Source organism: Carcharhinus amblyrhynchos, chromosome 6, assembly GCF_965287045.1.
Source record: "Carcharhinus amblyrhynchos chromosome 6, sCarAmb.v2.hapA, whole genome shotgun sequence".
Lineage (NCBI taxonomy): Eukaryota > Metazoa > Chordata > Chondrichthyes > Carcharhiniformes > Carcharhinidae > Carcharhinus > Carcharhinus amblyrhynchos.
Window position 1 is genome coordinate 24,218,952 of NC_137329.1, and position 16,910 is coordinate 24,235,861.

Sequence of the window (16,910 nt, forward strand, 5' to 3'; positions counted from 1 at the left end):
AATGGCCGGAGCATGGGGACAAGTCATGTGATAAAATCTGCAGGAATACATTCAAATCGGTTGGTAACCCTGGTGGTGTTGAGGTTAAAAATCAGCCATGATCTTATTAAATGGAGAAGTTGTTGATCTGAATGACAGACTCCTCTGCTAGTTTTGATGTTCTACAGGAAAAAACCCACTCAACATCGCCACTGATCACACACACCGTTGCTGTTAAAATATGTCGTCTTTCATTCATACAGTTTCTTAAACACACGCATAACAATGACCTAAGATCTGTGATGTTCCCCCATTAGTCAGACCCATTCTGATTGTTCAGATGTTAAATATTTTTGTGCCCTTGTTGAGAGTGAGAGCTGATAACCTTGTAGCAAAGGCAACAGAGCATCTGGGACCACCTCATTGAGCAATGAAACCATCCTAATGAGATGTGAGTATTGGGAATGACAGAGGGGGAAATCGGGTGAATTGGAGCCAAATCTCATCCAGAAAGAGAATTAAAGATTGTAGACAGAGAGAGAAAGAAGGACAGCAAGGAAAATTCAGGGAAAAAACATTTAAAATGTTAAAATTTGACATTTTTAAAGTCTCCAACAGCAATTGAAACATGAGTCGGCCGTCCTATTGAAGTTGTAGGAGACATTATTAGCAAGGCCGCACTTGGAATACTCTGTACAGTTCTGGTCACCCTATTATAGAAAGGATATTATTAAACTAGAAGGAGTGCAGAAAAGATTTACTAGGATGCTACCAGGACTTGATGGTTTGAGTTATAAGGAGAGGCTGGATAGACTGGGACTTTTTTCCTTGGAGCATAAGAGTGATCTTATAGAGGTCTGTGAAGTAATGAGGGACATAGATAAGGTAGATAGTCAACATATTTTCTCAAAGGTAGGGGAGTCTAAAACTTGAGGGCATAGGGTTTAAGTTGGGAGGGGAGAGATACAAAAGAGTCCAGAGGGGCATTTTGTTTCACTCAGGGGGTGGTGAGTGTCTGGAACGAGCTGCCAGAGGCAGAAGTAGAGGTGGGTACAATTTTTTTCTTATGAAAAGCATTTAGACAGTTATATGTGTAAAATGGATATGGAGAGATATGGGCCAAATGTGGGCAATTGGGACTAGCTTAGTGGTTAAAAAGTGGGCAGCACAGACAAGTTGGGCTGAAGGGCCTGTTTCTGTGCTGTGAACCTCTGACTCTAATTCACAAACGAAAGGAATGAGAAGCCACACTCTTAATTGTTCATTTTCTGGACCAGAGGTGTTGATTGGTAATCACTGGCAATTACCATTTGGTAAAAAGAATGCTTATGCCATTGATTGCTACACTTAACCTTCTGCAGTGAGTTTAATGGGTAAACGGATGCAGCAATAACATGAACTGATGGGGCAGGTTTTTGTGAATGGTGCAAATCGTCCAACGTTTGCTGGACATTTTACGTGTTTAAGTGAGCATTGCTCCAACACCATCATTCACACATTCTGTGTTATTGATTTCATTTTGTAAGCTCGTTGGGCATTAGGTAACATGGAACAGGAAGTAAACACAACAGCACTGAGAGAATCTCACATCTCGTATCCTGCACAGCAAACACCAAACCCACGGCATATAAAACCACCAATGTAGAAACATAGGAACTAGAAGCAGGAGTAGGCCATTTGGCCCTTTGTGCCTGCTCCGCCATTCATTTTGATCATGGCTGATCATCGAATTCAATATCCTGATCCCTCCACTGTCCCAGCCAAAATAATAGATTTGCATTCATATAGAATCTTTGAAATGGTCATGATGTCCTCAAGTGTTTCAGGAACTATGAATAACTCCTAAAATAAGGGGTGGAATTTTATGGCCTCGCTTGCCCCAAAACCGTAAAATCCCACCTGAGGTCACTGGACCATCCCATTGTCCTCCGTCTGCCCACTCCATTCCCGTGGTGGGCAGGATGGTAAATTTCCAGCCATAGTGTCTCTTGTGCAATGCAGGCAAATGTTGATCTGTGCACAGTAAACTCATGCAATAATGTAATAATGAATGTTTACTAATGTAGTTTAGGAGATAAATATTGGCATGGCGACATCTAGAATAAAGTGTAGACAATTATATTTTGAAACTGAGGGCGAGATACTGTGTGTGATGAACAATTAAGACTAAAAATGCTTAATATAATGTTCACTACAAGTGGGACATCGCCCACGTTTATAACCAAGCTTCAACACGGACTAAAGAAAGATGTTTTATTGACTGGCTGTCACTGTTTTAACAAGACCAGCATTCAGCTGACAGGTGATGCATATGAATTCAAGGTATTTTCCAAAGTTGTATCTGCAGATGTTATTGAACACGGGTCGCCTTCATTCTCAGGGAGGGTTCAAATCATTACTGCTGTCTCCAACTTCTATCAAATGAGATGGTAGACATAGATTCAATCACACACTTCAAATTTGAGTTGGATTAATATGTCAAGGAGGAAAGAATGCTGAACAATTGGAAAAACGAGCGAGAATTGATTCATTGGATCTCACTTCAAAAGAGTTAGTGAAGTCTCAACAGGCAACATGCATCTTTCAGTGTTGTATAATTCCATGATTTTAAAATTATCATCTTGTTTTTCAAATCCTTCCATGGCTCTCCTTCTTCCTTATCTCTGTTACATCCTCCAGCCCTAAATCTCTCCATCTATCCATCATTCTCCTCCTCAAAACCTACCTCTTTGACTAAGCCTTTCATCACCTAACATGACTTGGCTCAGTGTTAAATCTCATTGGGTAGTCATTGTGAGGCACTGTATAAATGTAGGTTGTTGTTGTTGGGAATGAAGACTGGGGAGTTCAGCCTTTCATTGGAATCTGATTGCAAAATTCTTCACCATTGCAACTTGTGGGTTTGTGGTGTTCAGTGTATCCTAAAGACTTTTAGTTTAGATGTTAAGTTTATTGGAGGTGTGAAACTTTTGTCTCTGCATTAGTCATGAAACTTCAGTGAGAGTAACACTTCTCCTTCTCTAACTGATGTGTATATTCTGTGATGGCCTGAGCAATCTAAATTAAAAGCCATTGGTCAATGTGTGACCCATTCCCATTGCATAACTAAATATTTTTGGAATTGATTGAACTCCTTAACTACTTTAACCCTTGCAGAGATTTTGGTTTAATGTACCAATTTATTTTCAGTACTCCTTAGACAACACTATCCAGGTCATTAGTAAAGACCACACAAAGTGACAGGGCGTAGGACTAATCCCTTTGGGACGCCACTAGTAACATGTCTTCAAACTGAACTACATCTGTTAACCGCAAACTTTTTGTTAGCAGATTGGAGAATTCCTATTCTTACCCATGAAATGTCTACCAATACCAAACAATTACATCAAACCAGACTTGTGTGAGAAGCAGTAAGCGAACACTTCAATGAACATACTGTAAGCTTATCCCATATTGATCTCCAGCAGGAGAGGATCTGAGGAATGAAGATACCTTTCTTCACACAACAGTCAAATAGTTGAAATAATTCCTTTCCTTCAGGAGATGCCAATGTCTCAATACACCAGCTCTAGATGAGGAGTATCCCACTGCAATGTTCCACTGACCTGAATATAGAGGTCTATAAAATTCCACTGCCAGACTGGAGCATAGTCCCAATTTTATTTTGGTATTCTCATTGGGCGGCACAGTGATTAACACTGCTGCCTCATAGCAGCAAGGCCTCGGGTTCAATTCTGGCCTTGGGCCACTGTCTTGTGCGGTGTTTGCATGTTCTCCCAGTGTCTGCGTGCGTTTCCTCCAGTTTCCTCCCACAGTCCAAAGGTGTGTGGGTTTGGTTGACAGGGCGTGCTAAATTGCTCCTTTGTATCGGGAGACAAGCAGGGTAAATACAAGGGGTTATGAGGATAAGGCCTGCATGGGATTGTTGTTGGTGCATCTCGATGGGCCTCCTTCTGCACTGTAAGAATTCTGATCCTGCTGGCCAACCTGTCAGTCTCCATACACCATAGTTAATTCACAGCTTGCCTGGATCCTATCTCACACCAAGTAAACCCCCCCCCCACGAATGACCTTGCGACCTAAAATGCTCCCCAGTTTCTTGATGTCTCCAATTTAAATTTGCAAAAGCCTTCATGACCCCATCTTCCCCCTATTTCTGTCACCTTCTGCAATCTTAGGACATACACTCCTCCATCCACAAGCACTCTGTTCCCCTGATGTGGGTGTTCACATGCACCCACTTCATCCCACTTGGCAATTGTGCCTTAATATTTCCTCCTTTGGCTTGGTTTCTGTTTATAAGAACATAAGAAATAGGAGCAGGAGTAGGCCATCTAGCCCTTCGAGCCTGCCCCGCCATTCAATAAGATCATGGCTGATCTGTCGTGGCTCAGTTCCACTTTCCCGCCCTCTCCCCATAACCCTTAATCCCCTCTCTTATCAAGAACCCATCAACCCGCTTCTTAAAAATATTTAGCGAGGCAGCCTCCACCACTTCAACGGGCAGAGAATTCCAGAGATTCACCACCCTTTGAGTGAAGAAGTTCCTCCTCAACTCCGTTCTAAACCGCCTCCCCTTTATCTTGAGGCTGTGCCCCCTAGTCCTACTGTCTTTTTTGAGCGGGAAGAGTCTCTCCACCTCTATCCTATCCATCCCATTCATCATCTTATACGTCTCAATGAGATCTCCCCTCATTCTTCTAAACTCTAACGAGTACAAGCCCAGTTTATTCAGCCTCTCCTCATAGCTCAATCCCCTCAACTCCGGTATCAGCCTAGTAAACCTCCTCTGCACTCCCTCCAAGGCCAAAATATCCTTGCGCAGGTGCGGCGCCCAAAACTGCACACAGTACTCCAGCTGCGGCCTCACCAATGCCCTATACAGCTGCAGCAAGACCTCCCTACTTTTATATTCAATCCCCCTCGCTATGAAGGCCAGCATCCCATTCGCCTTCCTGACCACCTGCTGCACCTGCAAGCTGGGTTTTTGCGACTCATGCACAAGGACCCCGAGGTCCCTCTGCACTGTCGCCTGCTGCAGTTTTTCGCCACGTAAGTAATAGTCCTTCCTACCATTCTTCCTACCAAAGTGGACCACCTCGCACTTGCCAACATTAAATTCCATTTGCCATTTCCTGGCCCATTCGCCCAGTCTATCTAGATCCTTCTGCAGACTCTCTACACCCTCCGCACAATTTGCCTTTCCCCCAATCTTGGTGTCATCAGCAAATTTCGACACCCTGCACTCGGTTCCCTCCTCCAGATCATCTATATAAATGGTAAATAGCTGAGGCCCCAGCACCGACCCCTGGGGCACCCCACTAGTCACCAACCGCCAATCCGAATAGCACCCATTTGACCCCCACTCTCTGCCTCCTATTTGACAACCAATCCTCTATCCACGCTAACACCCTACCCCCAACTCCATGTCCCCTGACCTTCTGCAATAACCTCTTGTGAGGTACCTTGTCAAACGCCTTCTGAAAATCAAGAAAGACCACATCCACCGGCTCTCCTCTATCCACTGCCCTAGACACATCCTCATAGAACTCCAGTAAATTTGTCAGACGCGACTTCCCTTTAATGAAACCGTGTTGCGTCTGCTCTATCAAGCAATTCCCCTCAAGATGCCTCGCAATTTCCTCCTTAATGACGGATTCTAACATTTTACCTACCACAGACGTTAAACTAACTGGCCTATAATTCCCCGCCTTTTGCCTGGCACCCTTCTTAAACAACGGCGTAACATTAGCCGTTTTCCAATCTTCCGGCACTTCCCCGGAATCCAGCGACGTCTGGAAAATAACCACCAAGGCATCCACTATAACCTCCGCCATTTCTTTCAGAACCCTCGGATGCATTCCATCCGGTCCTGGGGACTTGTCCACAATCAGCCCCTCCAGTCTGTCGAGCACCACCTCTCTAATAACAGTAATGTCATTAAGACCCTCCAGTCCTACCACCTTTCCATTGCTAACACCCGGCAAATTATTCACGTCCTCCTCCGTGAAGACAGAAACAAAAAAGTGATTCAAGACCTTAGCCATTTCCCCATCCCCTACCACTAGGTCCCCTTTCTCATCCTCTAAAGGACCAACGTTCACCCTAGCCAGCCTCTTCCTTTTTATATATTTATAAAAACTCTTGCTATCCTTTTTTATATTAAGTGCTAGCCCAGCTTCATAGCTTCTCCTACCCTCCTTTATCAACTTCTTTGTCAATCTTTGTTGACATTTAAACCTTTCCCAATCCTCTTCTCGCCCACTGCTCTTAGCTACTCTAAATTCCTCCGCTTTTAATTTAACACTTTCCTTCACCTCCTTCGTTATCCACGGCTTATTACCTCTCCTCCTACTGTCCTTTTTGACCATCAGAATAAATTTCTGCTGAGCACCAAGAAAGATCTCCTTAAAGATCCTCCACTGCTCCTCAGCAGACCTACCTTCCAACGCACTCCCCCAGTCCACATTCGCCAATTCTTCTCTCATCCTACCGTACTCCCCTCTATTCAAACAAAGGACGCGTGTCCGGGAACCCACTTTCTCCTCCTCCATCTGCAACACAAACTCCACCACGCAATGATCACTCTCTCCAAGAGGATCCTTCACCGCAAGGTCCCTAATTCTACCCGCCTCATTACATAGCACAAGATCCAAGATAGCTCGCTCCCTCGTCGGCTCCAACACACACTGTTCAAGGAAATTATCCCGGCAGCATTCCAAGAACTCCTCCTCGAGCCCACCTCGTCCAACATGGGTCGACCAATCAATATGCAGATTGAAATCTCCCATAACTACTGCCATCCCATTCCTGCACGCCGCACTTATTTGCGCGTTAACAGCCCGCCCCACCTCCAGATCATTATTTGGGGGCCTATAGACGACACCCACCAGCGTCTTCCTCCCTTTGCTGTTCCTAATCTCCACCCACAACGATTCCACTTTCTGCTCTTTGGCTCCGATATCATCCCTTGCTACCACCTTGATACTATCCTTAATCAGCAGAGCTACGTCACCCCCTCTTTCCTCCTGCCTATCCTTCCTAAACACTTGATAGCCCTGTACATTCATCTCCCAGTCCCTGTCACCTTGCAGCCACGTCTCTGTAATGGCCACCAGATCGTATCCATTTGTGTCGATCTGCACCACCAGCTCATCCACTTTATTCCGAATGCTTCGTGCATTCAGATAAAGCGCTTTCATCCCAGCCTTCACCTGGACCCTATTTGCTGTAACGCCACCAATTGGGACATCCTCGGCCTCTTCCCTTACCTGTACCCTATCCTTAACTTTAGACCTCGTAGCATCACCTACCCTCGCACCCTCCCTCCACACACACACACACACACACACACACACACACACACACACACACCCCCCCCCCCCCCCCAATTAGTTTAAAGCCCTGTCTACAGTCCTCTTTACTCGATTCGCCAACACTCTGGTCCCAGCACGGTTCAGACCAACCCCATCCCGCCCGAACAAGTCCCACCTACCCCAATACTGGTGCCAATGCCCCATAAATTCGAACCCATTCCTCCCACACCAATCCCTGAGCCACCCATTCACTTCCTTTATCCTGTCAACCCTACGCCCATCTGCACACGGTTCAGGCAGTAGCCCAGAGACGACCACCTTGTCGGTTCTACTTTTTAATTCCATTCCCAGCTTCTCATACTCCCTCCCCAGATCCTCAGTCTGCATTTTGCTTACGTCGCCGGCACCCACATGTACCACAACGACCGGATTCTCACCCTCCCACTCCAGGTTCCTCTGCAGCCCAGCTGCAACATCCTGTACCCGAGCACCAGGCAGACAACACACCCTTCTGTGCACTTTGTCATTGTGACAAAGGACAGTGTCAATACCCTTCACCCCACTATCCCCAATCACTACTACGTTCCTTTTCCCCTTCTCTTTGCCTATGTCCTGCTGCATCACTGTACCGTGTGCAGTTTGCTCACCAACCTCACCTGCCTCGTCCTCTTCCAGACTGGAAGCAAGAACCTCAAACCTGTTATGCAGATTAAGAGGCTGAGGCCTCCGCTCCTCACCCCCCTTCCTCCTCCCAGCAGCCCACTTTTGTCCCTGACCCTTAGATTTAGCCAGTCTAGAGGGGGTGGATGTCACTTGCACCCCATTGACAATGGCACCCTCTCTCCCCCTGATGAGCCTCAGTGTCTGTAGCTCAGAGGCCAGCTCATCCACCTTGAGCTGGAGCTCTTCCAGCAACCTGCACTTACTACAGACATGGTCACTGGGAAGGACCCTGGGGTCCACCAGTTCCCACATCATACAGAAACCACACATCACATGCCCCTCCATTATTCACTGTAATTTTTTATGGGGAAAAAAATTTTTTTCCTTGTTTCCTGCTGTAGTAGTTTTAAAAAAATTTTTTTTCCTTGTTTTTTCAAACAAACTCACCTGGCCTTTTTCCTTCAAGCCCTTTTTGATATTAAGCCCTATTAACTCACTCTGCTTCCCACTCACTCCGCTGCCCGCTCAGACGCTGCCCGCTGTCTACACCAGGCCTCCTTTTAAACCTGGCGCTGATTTAAAGCAGGCTGGTCCACAAATGCCTTTTAACCACTCCCTCAGAATTCTTAAAGCAGTAAATACAATAAATAAATGCTTTAAACAGTTCTACAAAGAGTAAAGTGCTTTAAACTTATTTTAAACAGGTTTTTAACAGGTAAAATCTTAGCTCTCTCTCTCTGCTCCAGCAAACAATGGATTTTAGATTATGAAACTCCATTGTCCATTTAGTTGTGTTAAAGGTTGTGCAAGTGCAAATTGTTGGATGTGGAGAATGGGAAAAGTATGACTGTTAGGTCATTAACTCTGTGTCATTTGTTGACAGAGTTTAATGACAATGTATAAAAACGCAAGAGAAGTCAACAACAACATCAACTTGCATTAATATAGTGCCTTTAACATAATGTAATACCATATGATCCTTCGGGATGGTTCAGCTCTGAAACGACACCATCCTGATTTGGAATGGTATCATCGTACCTTCACTGCCGCTGGAAAATCCCTTCCTAACAGCGCTGCAGATGTTTCTACACCATATGGCCTGCAGCAGTTCAAGAAGTTGGCCCATTTTCTTGAGGACAATTAAAGTTGGGTCTCGAGGGCGATTAAGGTTGGGCAATAAATGTTGGCCTAGTCAGTGATGCCCACAACCCATGAAGGAATTTGATAAGAGTATTCGGTCGATTCAGGTAGATGACCAGAGGCTTGGAGAAATAGGTAGATTTTAAGGAGTGCCTCAAAGGAGGAAAAAGGGATGGAGAGTTTGAGGGAGAGGAATTCCAGAGCTTAGGGTCTTGAAAGCTGGAATAATTAGAACTGAGGATTTGCGAGAGGCCAGAATTGAAAATAGATATCTTGGAAAGTTATGGGGCTGGATGCGATTACAGAGATTGAGAGGGATGAAGTAATGTAGGAGATCAAATTGAGATGTACAAGGTGATGAGGGGAATTGACAGAGAAGATGTGGAGAGGATGTTGCCTCTTGTAGGGCAATCTAGAGCAAGGGGTCATAGTTTTAGGATAAGGGATGGCAGATTGAAAACACAGATGAGGAGAAATTATTCACGACCCCAAAGTGCAGTGGATGCCAGGACTTTGAGTAAACTAAAGGAAGAGGTGGACAGATTTTTAATTAGTAAAGACTTGAAGAGCTATGGCGAATGGATAGGAAAGTGGCATTGAGGTCAGGATGAGATTAGCCATGATCATATTGAATGGCGAAGCAGGTTCAAGGGGCTGCGTTCCCTACTCCTGTTCTAAGTTCTTATGTCATGTTCTTGTGTTAATTTGAAAACAAGTAAGAACATTTTTTAAAAACCCGTTGTTTAGGCAGAAGCCAGTGTAGATCAGTGAGCCCAAAAGCTTTGTGTTTCGAGCCTTTTGATTCTCTTCCTGGCATCCTTCTACTCAGTTGGCTGTATTGATTTTTTTTCAATGATATTTCTCTTGAGACTCCCATTGTGTAGTGTCTCAATGTCACCTCATCCATCAAAAGAGAGATCAGTTCAGAGCAAGGCTGTCAGACAACAGAAGGGCAAAAGACATCATCAAACCAATATTTTTTTGAGGCCAGCATCATTGTAAAAGATCATGCCCTGAGTGAAATTTCTCCCAACCTTTGCTGAAGGTCCTAAACCTGATATACTTACGGATAGAGCCACAGGAACACTCAATTCAACCCATTTTGTTGCCTCCAGCTTTTGACTTAAACACAACTGTGCCCGATATTGTAATTCTTCACTCTCTTGTAACTTAAGAACACAACAACCGACCAGTTTTTGTTTTCTACATCTCCCTTTGGATCCCATAATACAAACTTGATTTCTCTTGGGATGCTGATGAACTGGGATGGAAGGAAGCAGTCTGCATTTTCCTTTTGAAAAAAAAAAGTGAGGCTAACAATATTGCTAAGATAGAAATCAGACAGGAACTTCTGGTCATCAAATATGTGTAGTCCAATGTGGTAATCCGGAGGTTGCTGTCTAAGATACTTTGTCCTCTGAAACATCCTCATACACACTGTGTCTTATTTTCAAAGCTATCATTCAAATCTAGGGAACAGCATTACATTGCTCTACTTAACTCATTGATACTATAAATGATGCTCTCCAGAAATATTAAATCGAGCCTAATCAAGTGGGTTTAACACCCTTTATTTTTTTTTCATTCTTTCATGGGATGTGGGCAGTGCTGGCAAGGCCAGTATTTGCCACCTGTCCCTAAGTGCCCTTGAATGGCTTGCTTGGCCATTTACGAGGGCAGTTATGAGTCTGGAGTTGCATGCAGGCCAGAACAGGTAAGGATGGCAAGTTTCCTTCCCTAAAGGGCATTAGTGAACTGGATACATTTTTGTAACAGCTAATCGTTTCATGCACACCATTATTGAGACTAGCTTTAGATTCCACATTTTATAAATTGAATGTAAATTCCACCAGCTGCTGTGATGGGATTTGAATCAATGTACCCACAGCATTAGCCCAGACTTCAGGATTATTAGTCCAGTGACTTTACCACTCTACTGTTGTCTCCTGTCAATTGTTAAACAACATCTCTGTACTGAAAATTTACTTTTATACATGTTAGAATCTCATTCCTTCAGATGGTAATTATTGTTGGAGATTTTAAAATATGTATTATATTTTTCATTTTAATCCCTTATCATTCCTTCTCTATATATGATCTGACATTGAATTTCTTATTCTAGACTATCCTTCTGGTCACTCATTAACTATACTTTCATCGAAATGGTAACAAAATGTAACCACGGCGACGCAGTGGTTAGCGTTGCTGCCTCACAGCGCCAGGGACCTGGGTTCGATTCCCGGTTTGGATCACTGTCTAGTGTCTGCGTGGATTTCCTCCGAGCACTCTGGTTACCTCCCACAATCCAAAGATGGGTGTGTTAGGTGGATTGGCCATGCTAACTTGCCCTGTAGTGGCAGGGGTGGTGGTGGTTGGGGGTGGGGGGGGGGTCTAAAGTAAATGCATGGGGATAAGCCCTGGAGGGGATTGTGGTCGGTGCAGACTTGATGGTGCAGACTTTCTTGCATGCTGTACAGACAAAGCATACTGTTCATAGAGAAGGAAACGAGTGAGTGCAGAATGTAGTGTTATGGTCATAGCTAGTGTGTAGAGAAAAATCAACTTAATGCAAGGTAAATCCATTCAAAAGTCTGACAGCACAGGGAAGAAGCTGTTCTTGAGTTGGTTGATGCATGACCTCCGACTTTTGTATCTTTTTTCCAATGGAAGAAGGTGGAAGAAAGTATGTCCCGGGTGCGTGGGGCCCTTAATTATGCTGGCTGCTTTGCCAAGGCAGCAGGAAGTGTAGACGGTCAATGGATGGGAGGCTAATTTGCGTGACGGATTGGGCTACATACACGATCCTTTGTAGTTTCTTGCAGTCTTGGGCAGAGCAGGAGCCATATCAAGCTGGGATACAATCAGAAAGAATGCTTTCTATGGTGCACCTGTAAAAATTGGTGCGAGTCATAGCTGACATGTCAAAGTTCCTTAGTCTTCTGAGAAAGTAGAGGTATTGGTGAGCTTTCTTAAGTGTTGGCATGGTGGCTATGCCTTCAGCTGCCTAGGCTTGAGCTCTGAATTCCCCCACTAAGCCTACTGAGCAGCACGGTGGAACAGTGGTTAGCACTGCTGCCTTGCAATACCAGTGACCTGGGTTCAAGTCCGGCCTTGAATGATTGTGTGAGGTTTGCACATTCTCCCCATGTCTGCATGGGTTTCTTCCGAGTGCTCTGGTTTCCTCCCACTGTCCAAAGATGTGCAGGAACATAGCATGGCCATGCTAAATTGACCCTTACTGTGCCAAGCTGTGTTGGATAGTGGGGAAAATGTATGGGATAGTGGGCCTGAGTAAGATACTCTGTCAGACAGTTGGTGCAGACTAGATGGGCCGAATAGTCTCCTTTTGTACTGTAGGGATTCTGCGACCAAGTTATCTCCTTCCATGTTGTGTGCAGTATTGGCATGTGTCGAATCACCCTCCTGTGAGATATCTTTGGACTTTGTGTAAACTGGCTGCTGTAATGCCATTACAACAGTGACAACACCTCAGATGCACTTCGTTAGCTGTAAAGTCTTTTGGGACGCCTGAAGCTGCTAAAGGCGCTATATAAATTCAGGTGGTTGGATTTGAATGTTTTCAGTTTTGAAGTGGTGCGGAAAGAGCGGCACTCAGCAGCAGTCTGCAGGAGTGCTGAGGTAAGCAAGTCTGAATGTTGATGGACTCAGAACATCTTTTCATAAGGAAACAGAGGGAGAAAAAGAAGCAAGTGAATTTTTGGAGCATTTTTCCTGTGTGGTTTGCAGTGTCTTTCAATCTTGGGGAGGTGCCAATTTGCACACTGCAAGCTCTCTCAAACAACTAGGTGATAATGACTATGATGGTGGGTGAGAGATAAACATGGAGAGGAACTCCCTACTCCTTTTTAAAACAATACAGTACTTGATTTATTGTTGTCATGTTCATTGGGAAACAGTGAAAACTATTGTTTCGTGCACGCTATACAGATGAAGCACACTGTTCATAGAGTACATAGGGAAGAAGGAAAGGCGAGGGTACAGAATATAGTGTAACGGTCATAGGTAGGGTGTAGAGAAAGATCAGCTGGTAGGTCCGTTCAAAAGTCTGGTCAGAAGGCACCTCTTTTGTTAAAATTTTATTTATTCATGTTACAAGTCGACGTACATTAACACTGCAATGAAGTTACTTTGAAAATCCCTCAGTCCCCACCTGTTCGGGGACACTGAGGAAGAATTTTGCATAGCCAATGCACCTAACCAGGAAGTCTTTCGGACTGTGGGAGGAAACCGGAGCACTCGGAGGAAACCCACACTGACGTGGGGGGAATGTGCAGCGTCCACACAGACAGTGACCCAAGCTGGGAATTGAACCCGGGTCCCTGGTGCTCCTTCAGAGCACTGCACTGAGGCTGCCAGCCTGGATCTATCCCCTTTTCCCTCTGTGCTAATGTAATGTTAGAAGTCCGTATTGTTGGTGAGGACCGAAAAGCACTTAAAGCGGATTAACTTGTTGGAATCCTGCTCGGAATTAACCTGCTGTTACCAGGGGGAGCAGAGAACTTTGTAACATTGTTCTGATGAGAAAGTTACTAAGATTGAGTGACCCAATTCAAAAATAATGATAATTGATGGCTGTTATCCGAGTGTGTTCTTTCTACAAAACAAGCTCGCAATTCCAACGCCGCCTTTACCTTGGGCTTCTCAGGCTTCTGATGAAGCTGGCAGGACAAGAGTGACCGGTGCTATTTTTAGTCTTGATACTCAGTGAAATGCAGTAGAGGGTGGTTGGGGGTGGGGAGAAATGGCGTGTGTATGTGTGTATGTGTGTGTGTGTGTGTGAGAGAGAGATCATTATTAGTACAACAGGAAATAGCTGGAGCCGACTTTCCACTGAGTCTGTCTCACTTGATCAATACAGAAACTGAGACTGCCGCTTTAACAACAAACACTTTCCCCTCCCCTCCCCTCCCCTCCTTCTGAAAAGGCAACCGAATCGGATTACATCTGAGTTTGTTGACTGCTGCCCGGCTGTAGAAATCCAAGTTCAGAGGCGAGAGTCTGTCATTGAAAGTTTTGCGATTTCTTCTGACTTCCAACCCAGATGCTGTAGGGATCTGCCGACCCTCTGCCTCATTACAGACTGGCATTACCTCGGTTCTCATGTGCTGTGAGCCCCGGGGAGGGGGAGGGACGAGAATGAGATTTATGCTCCTCTCATCACTGTAAGGGGACAGTACTGCGACTGTTCCTTGTAGAAGACGTGCACCTTTGTGCAGGCAGTTCTCTGTCTGTCTTTCTCTCTCTCTGTCTCCCACCCCACTCCCTCCCTCCCTCACTATCCCTGGGATTATGGCTACTGCAGACCCATAGTATGGATGGTGAGGTCGATATTTACCAACATCTCACTTGGCTGAAGAGGGTAAGTGACTTTTGTGCTTCTTGTCTTTTTAACTGAAGAAACTTGAACAAGTTTTGAAAGCTCTTTTTAGGGATTAGTCTCCCCCCCCTTAATTTTCTAGGTGGGTTGTTGAGAATCAAGGCTGATTCTGGATCATGTGTTTACGGAATACTGCATTGCCAGAAGCCTACCTTCTCAAGCAAGTTCTTTAAAACAGTGTGACACAACTGTGCTCAGACAGGGGTTTGCGTTAGGTTTAAGTTTACCTTGTAGTCACTTTGCAAAAGCTGTTTGAAGAAGTTTAGTTGTTTAATCTGCATTTTAAAAATGCACCAAGCAGTGAGGTTTACAGGTCCAGCGATGGTGATTTCCCAAGTAGTGCAGAGGGACATGGGGAGGGGGGAAACAGAGGGGAGATCAGGAAATAGTTCACATTTCTGCACCGTGTACCCAGCCTCAAAGGGCAACAGCATGCTTCGTTTCACTCCTGGTTTATTTTCTTTTTGAGGAAAAAAAACATGCAGTATCTCAAACTGTGGTTACAGGTTGCAGCTGCGATTGTGCATTTTATACGCAGAAATTGTGCATTACTTTACTGCAACAATGATCTGTGTTCATATAGTGCCTTCAACATAGTCAAACTTCCCCAAAACTCCTCAGAGATGTAATCACTCACAAATCTTGACACTGAGCCAGGAGTTTTTGGGAGAGGGGAGCAAAACCTTAGTCAAAGCTAGATTTTAAGTAAGGCTGAAGAACTTGCATTTACATTAAGTCTTTCTCAATCTTGGGATGTCCCAAAGCACTCTACAGCTAGCAAAAGTACTTTGTGACGTATGGTCACAGTTGTAATGTCGGACACAAGAGCAACCAATTTGCAGACAGCAAATGGCCATAAGCGTTATTGTGATAATGATCCGATAAACTGTTCAGGACTGGGGTTCAATTCCCAGTTTGGGTCAATGTCTGTGTGGAATCTGCGTGTTCTCCCTGTTTCTGCGTGGGTCTCCTCCGAGTGTTCCGGTTTCCTCCCACAGTCCAAAAAACATGCTGGGTTGGTGCATTGGCCGTGCTAATTTCTCCCTCTGTGTACCCAAACAAGTGCCGGAGTGTGGCAACTAGGAGATTTTCGCAGTAACTTCATTGCAGTTTTAATGTAAGCGTACTTTTGACACTAATAAATACACTTTAAAAACTATTTAACGATCTTGATTGAAAATACATATTGGCCAGGACACCAGAAAGAACTCCACTTCTCTTCAAAATAGTGTCAAAGGATATTTAATGTCCAGCTCAACATCTCATCTGAAAGGCAACACTTCCAACTATGTGATACACCCTCAGCTCTACACTGAAATGCCAGCTTCGAATCAAGCACACCGGAAAGGAGGAGCGATGAGTAGAGAGTCAAGTTCTGAAGGGGCTTTATTGAGTGGACGCTGAGATCGTTTGTTTCTATTGGTCAGGGAATCTATAAAACAGGGGCACAGACTCAGGATAAGGGGTGAATCATTGAGGACTAAGCTGCGGAGAATTATTTAGCTCAAAGAGTGGTGAATATTTCGACCTCTCAAACCCAGCAGGTTGAATATCATAGAAACCCTACAGTGCAGAAGGAGGCCATTTGGCCCATGTAGTCTGGATTCGACAACAATCGCACCCAGGCCCGAACTGAGTAACCACAAACATTAACCCGCTAACCTACATATCCCAGGACACTAAGGAATAATTTAACATGGCCAATCAATATAACCCTCACATCTTTGATTTGTGGGAGGAAACTGGTGCACCTGGAGGAAACCCATGCAGACACGGGGAGAATGTGCAAACTCCATTGTTGTCGGGTGCAGACAGTGACCCAAGCCATGAATCGAACCCAGGTCGTTGGAGCTATGGAGCAGCAGTGCTAACCACTGTGCCGCCATTCAACGATGCTTCATCATTGAACACATTTCAGGCTGTGATGGACAGATTTTTCATCTCCCAGGGAAACTAAGGGATCCGGAGAACAGGCAGAAAAATTAAGCCCAAGGTCAGCCATGATGATACTGAATGGCGGAACAGATTTGACTGGGCCTATGACCTCCCCCTGCTCTCGATTCTTCTGTTTTTATGGAATCATAGAATCCATTCAGTGCAGGAGGAGGCCATTCAGCCCATCACATCTGCACCAACTCAGAATCTTGCCCCTGCCCTATCTCCATAATCCCATGCATTTATCCTGCTAATCCCCCTAACCCCCACATCTCAGGACACTAAGGGGTAAGTTAGCATGGCCAATCCACTTAACCTGCGTATGTTTGAACTAAGAGAGGAAACCGGTGAACTCGGAGGAAACCCGTAGGGAGAGCGCGTTAACTCCACACAGGCAGTGACACAAGGTTGGAATCGAACCCGGGTCCCTGGCACTGAGAGGCAGCAGTGCTAATCGTGCAGCCCGTTATGGAATGGAA

The 16,910-nt window shown here is 45.0% G+C and overlaps 1 protein-coding gene across 14 annotated transcripts in view; it reads left to right on the forward strand.

Annotated features, from left to right (window-relative positions):
* The window catches only part of ppfibp2b (PPFIA binding protein 2b), a 280,229-nt gene that overhangs the window by 130,751 nt on the left and 132,568 nt on the right, over window positions 1–16,910 (forward strand). The window contains exon 1 of one of the 14 annotated variants that reach the window (XM_080190032.1): window positions 14,018–14,478. The exons of the other annotated variants lie outside the window; for them this stretch is intronic. Within the exon in view, the coding sequence (XP_080046158.1) occupies window positions 14,431–14,478 (48 nt within the window). The 5' untranslated portion in view covers window positions 14,018–14,430. Of the gene's footprint in view, window positions 1–14,017; window positions 14,479–16,910 lie in introns of those variants that run through there. 14 annotated transcript variants of the gene reach the window in all.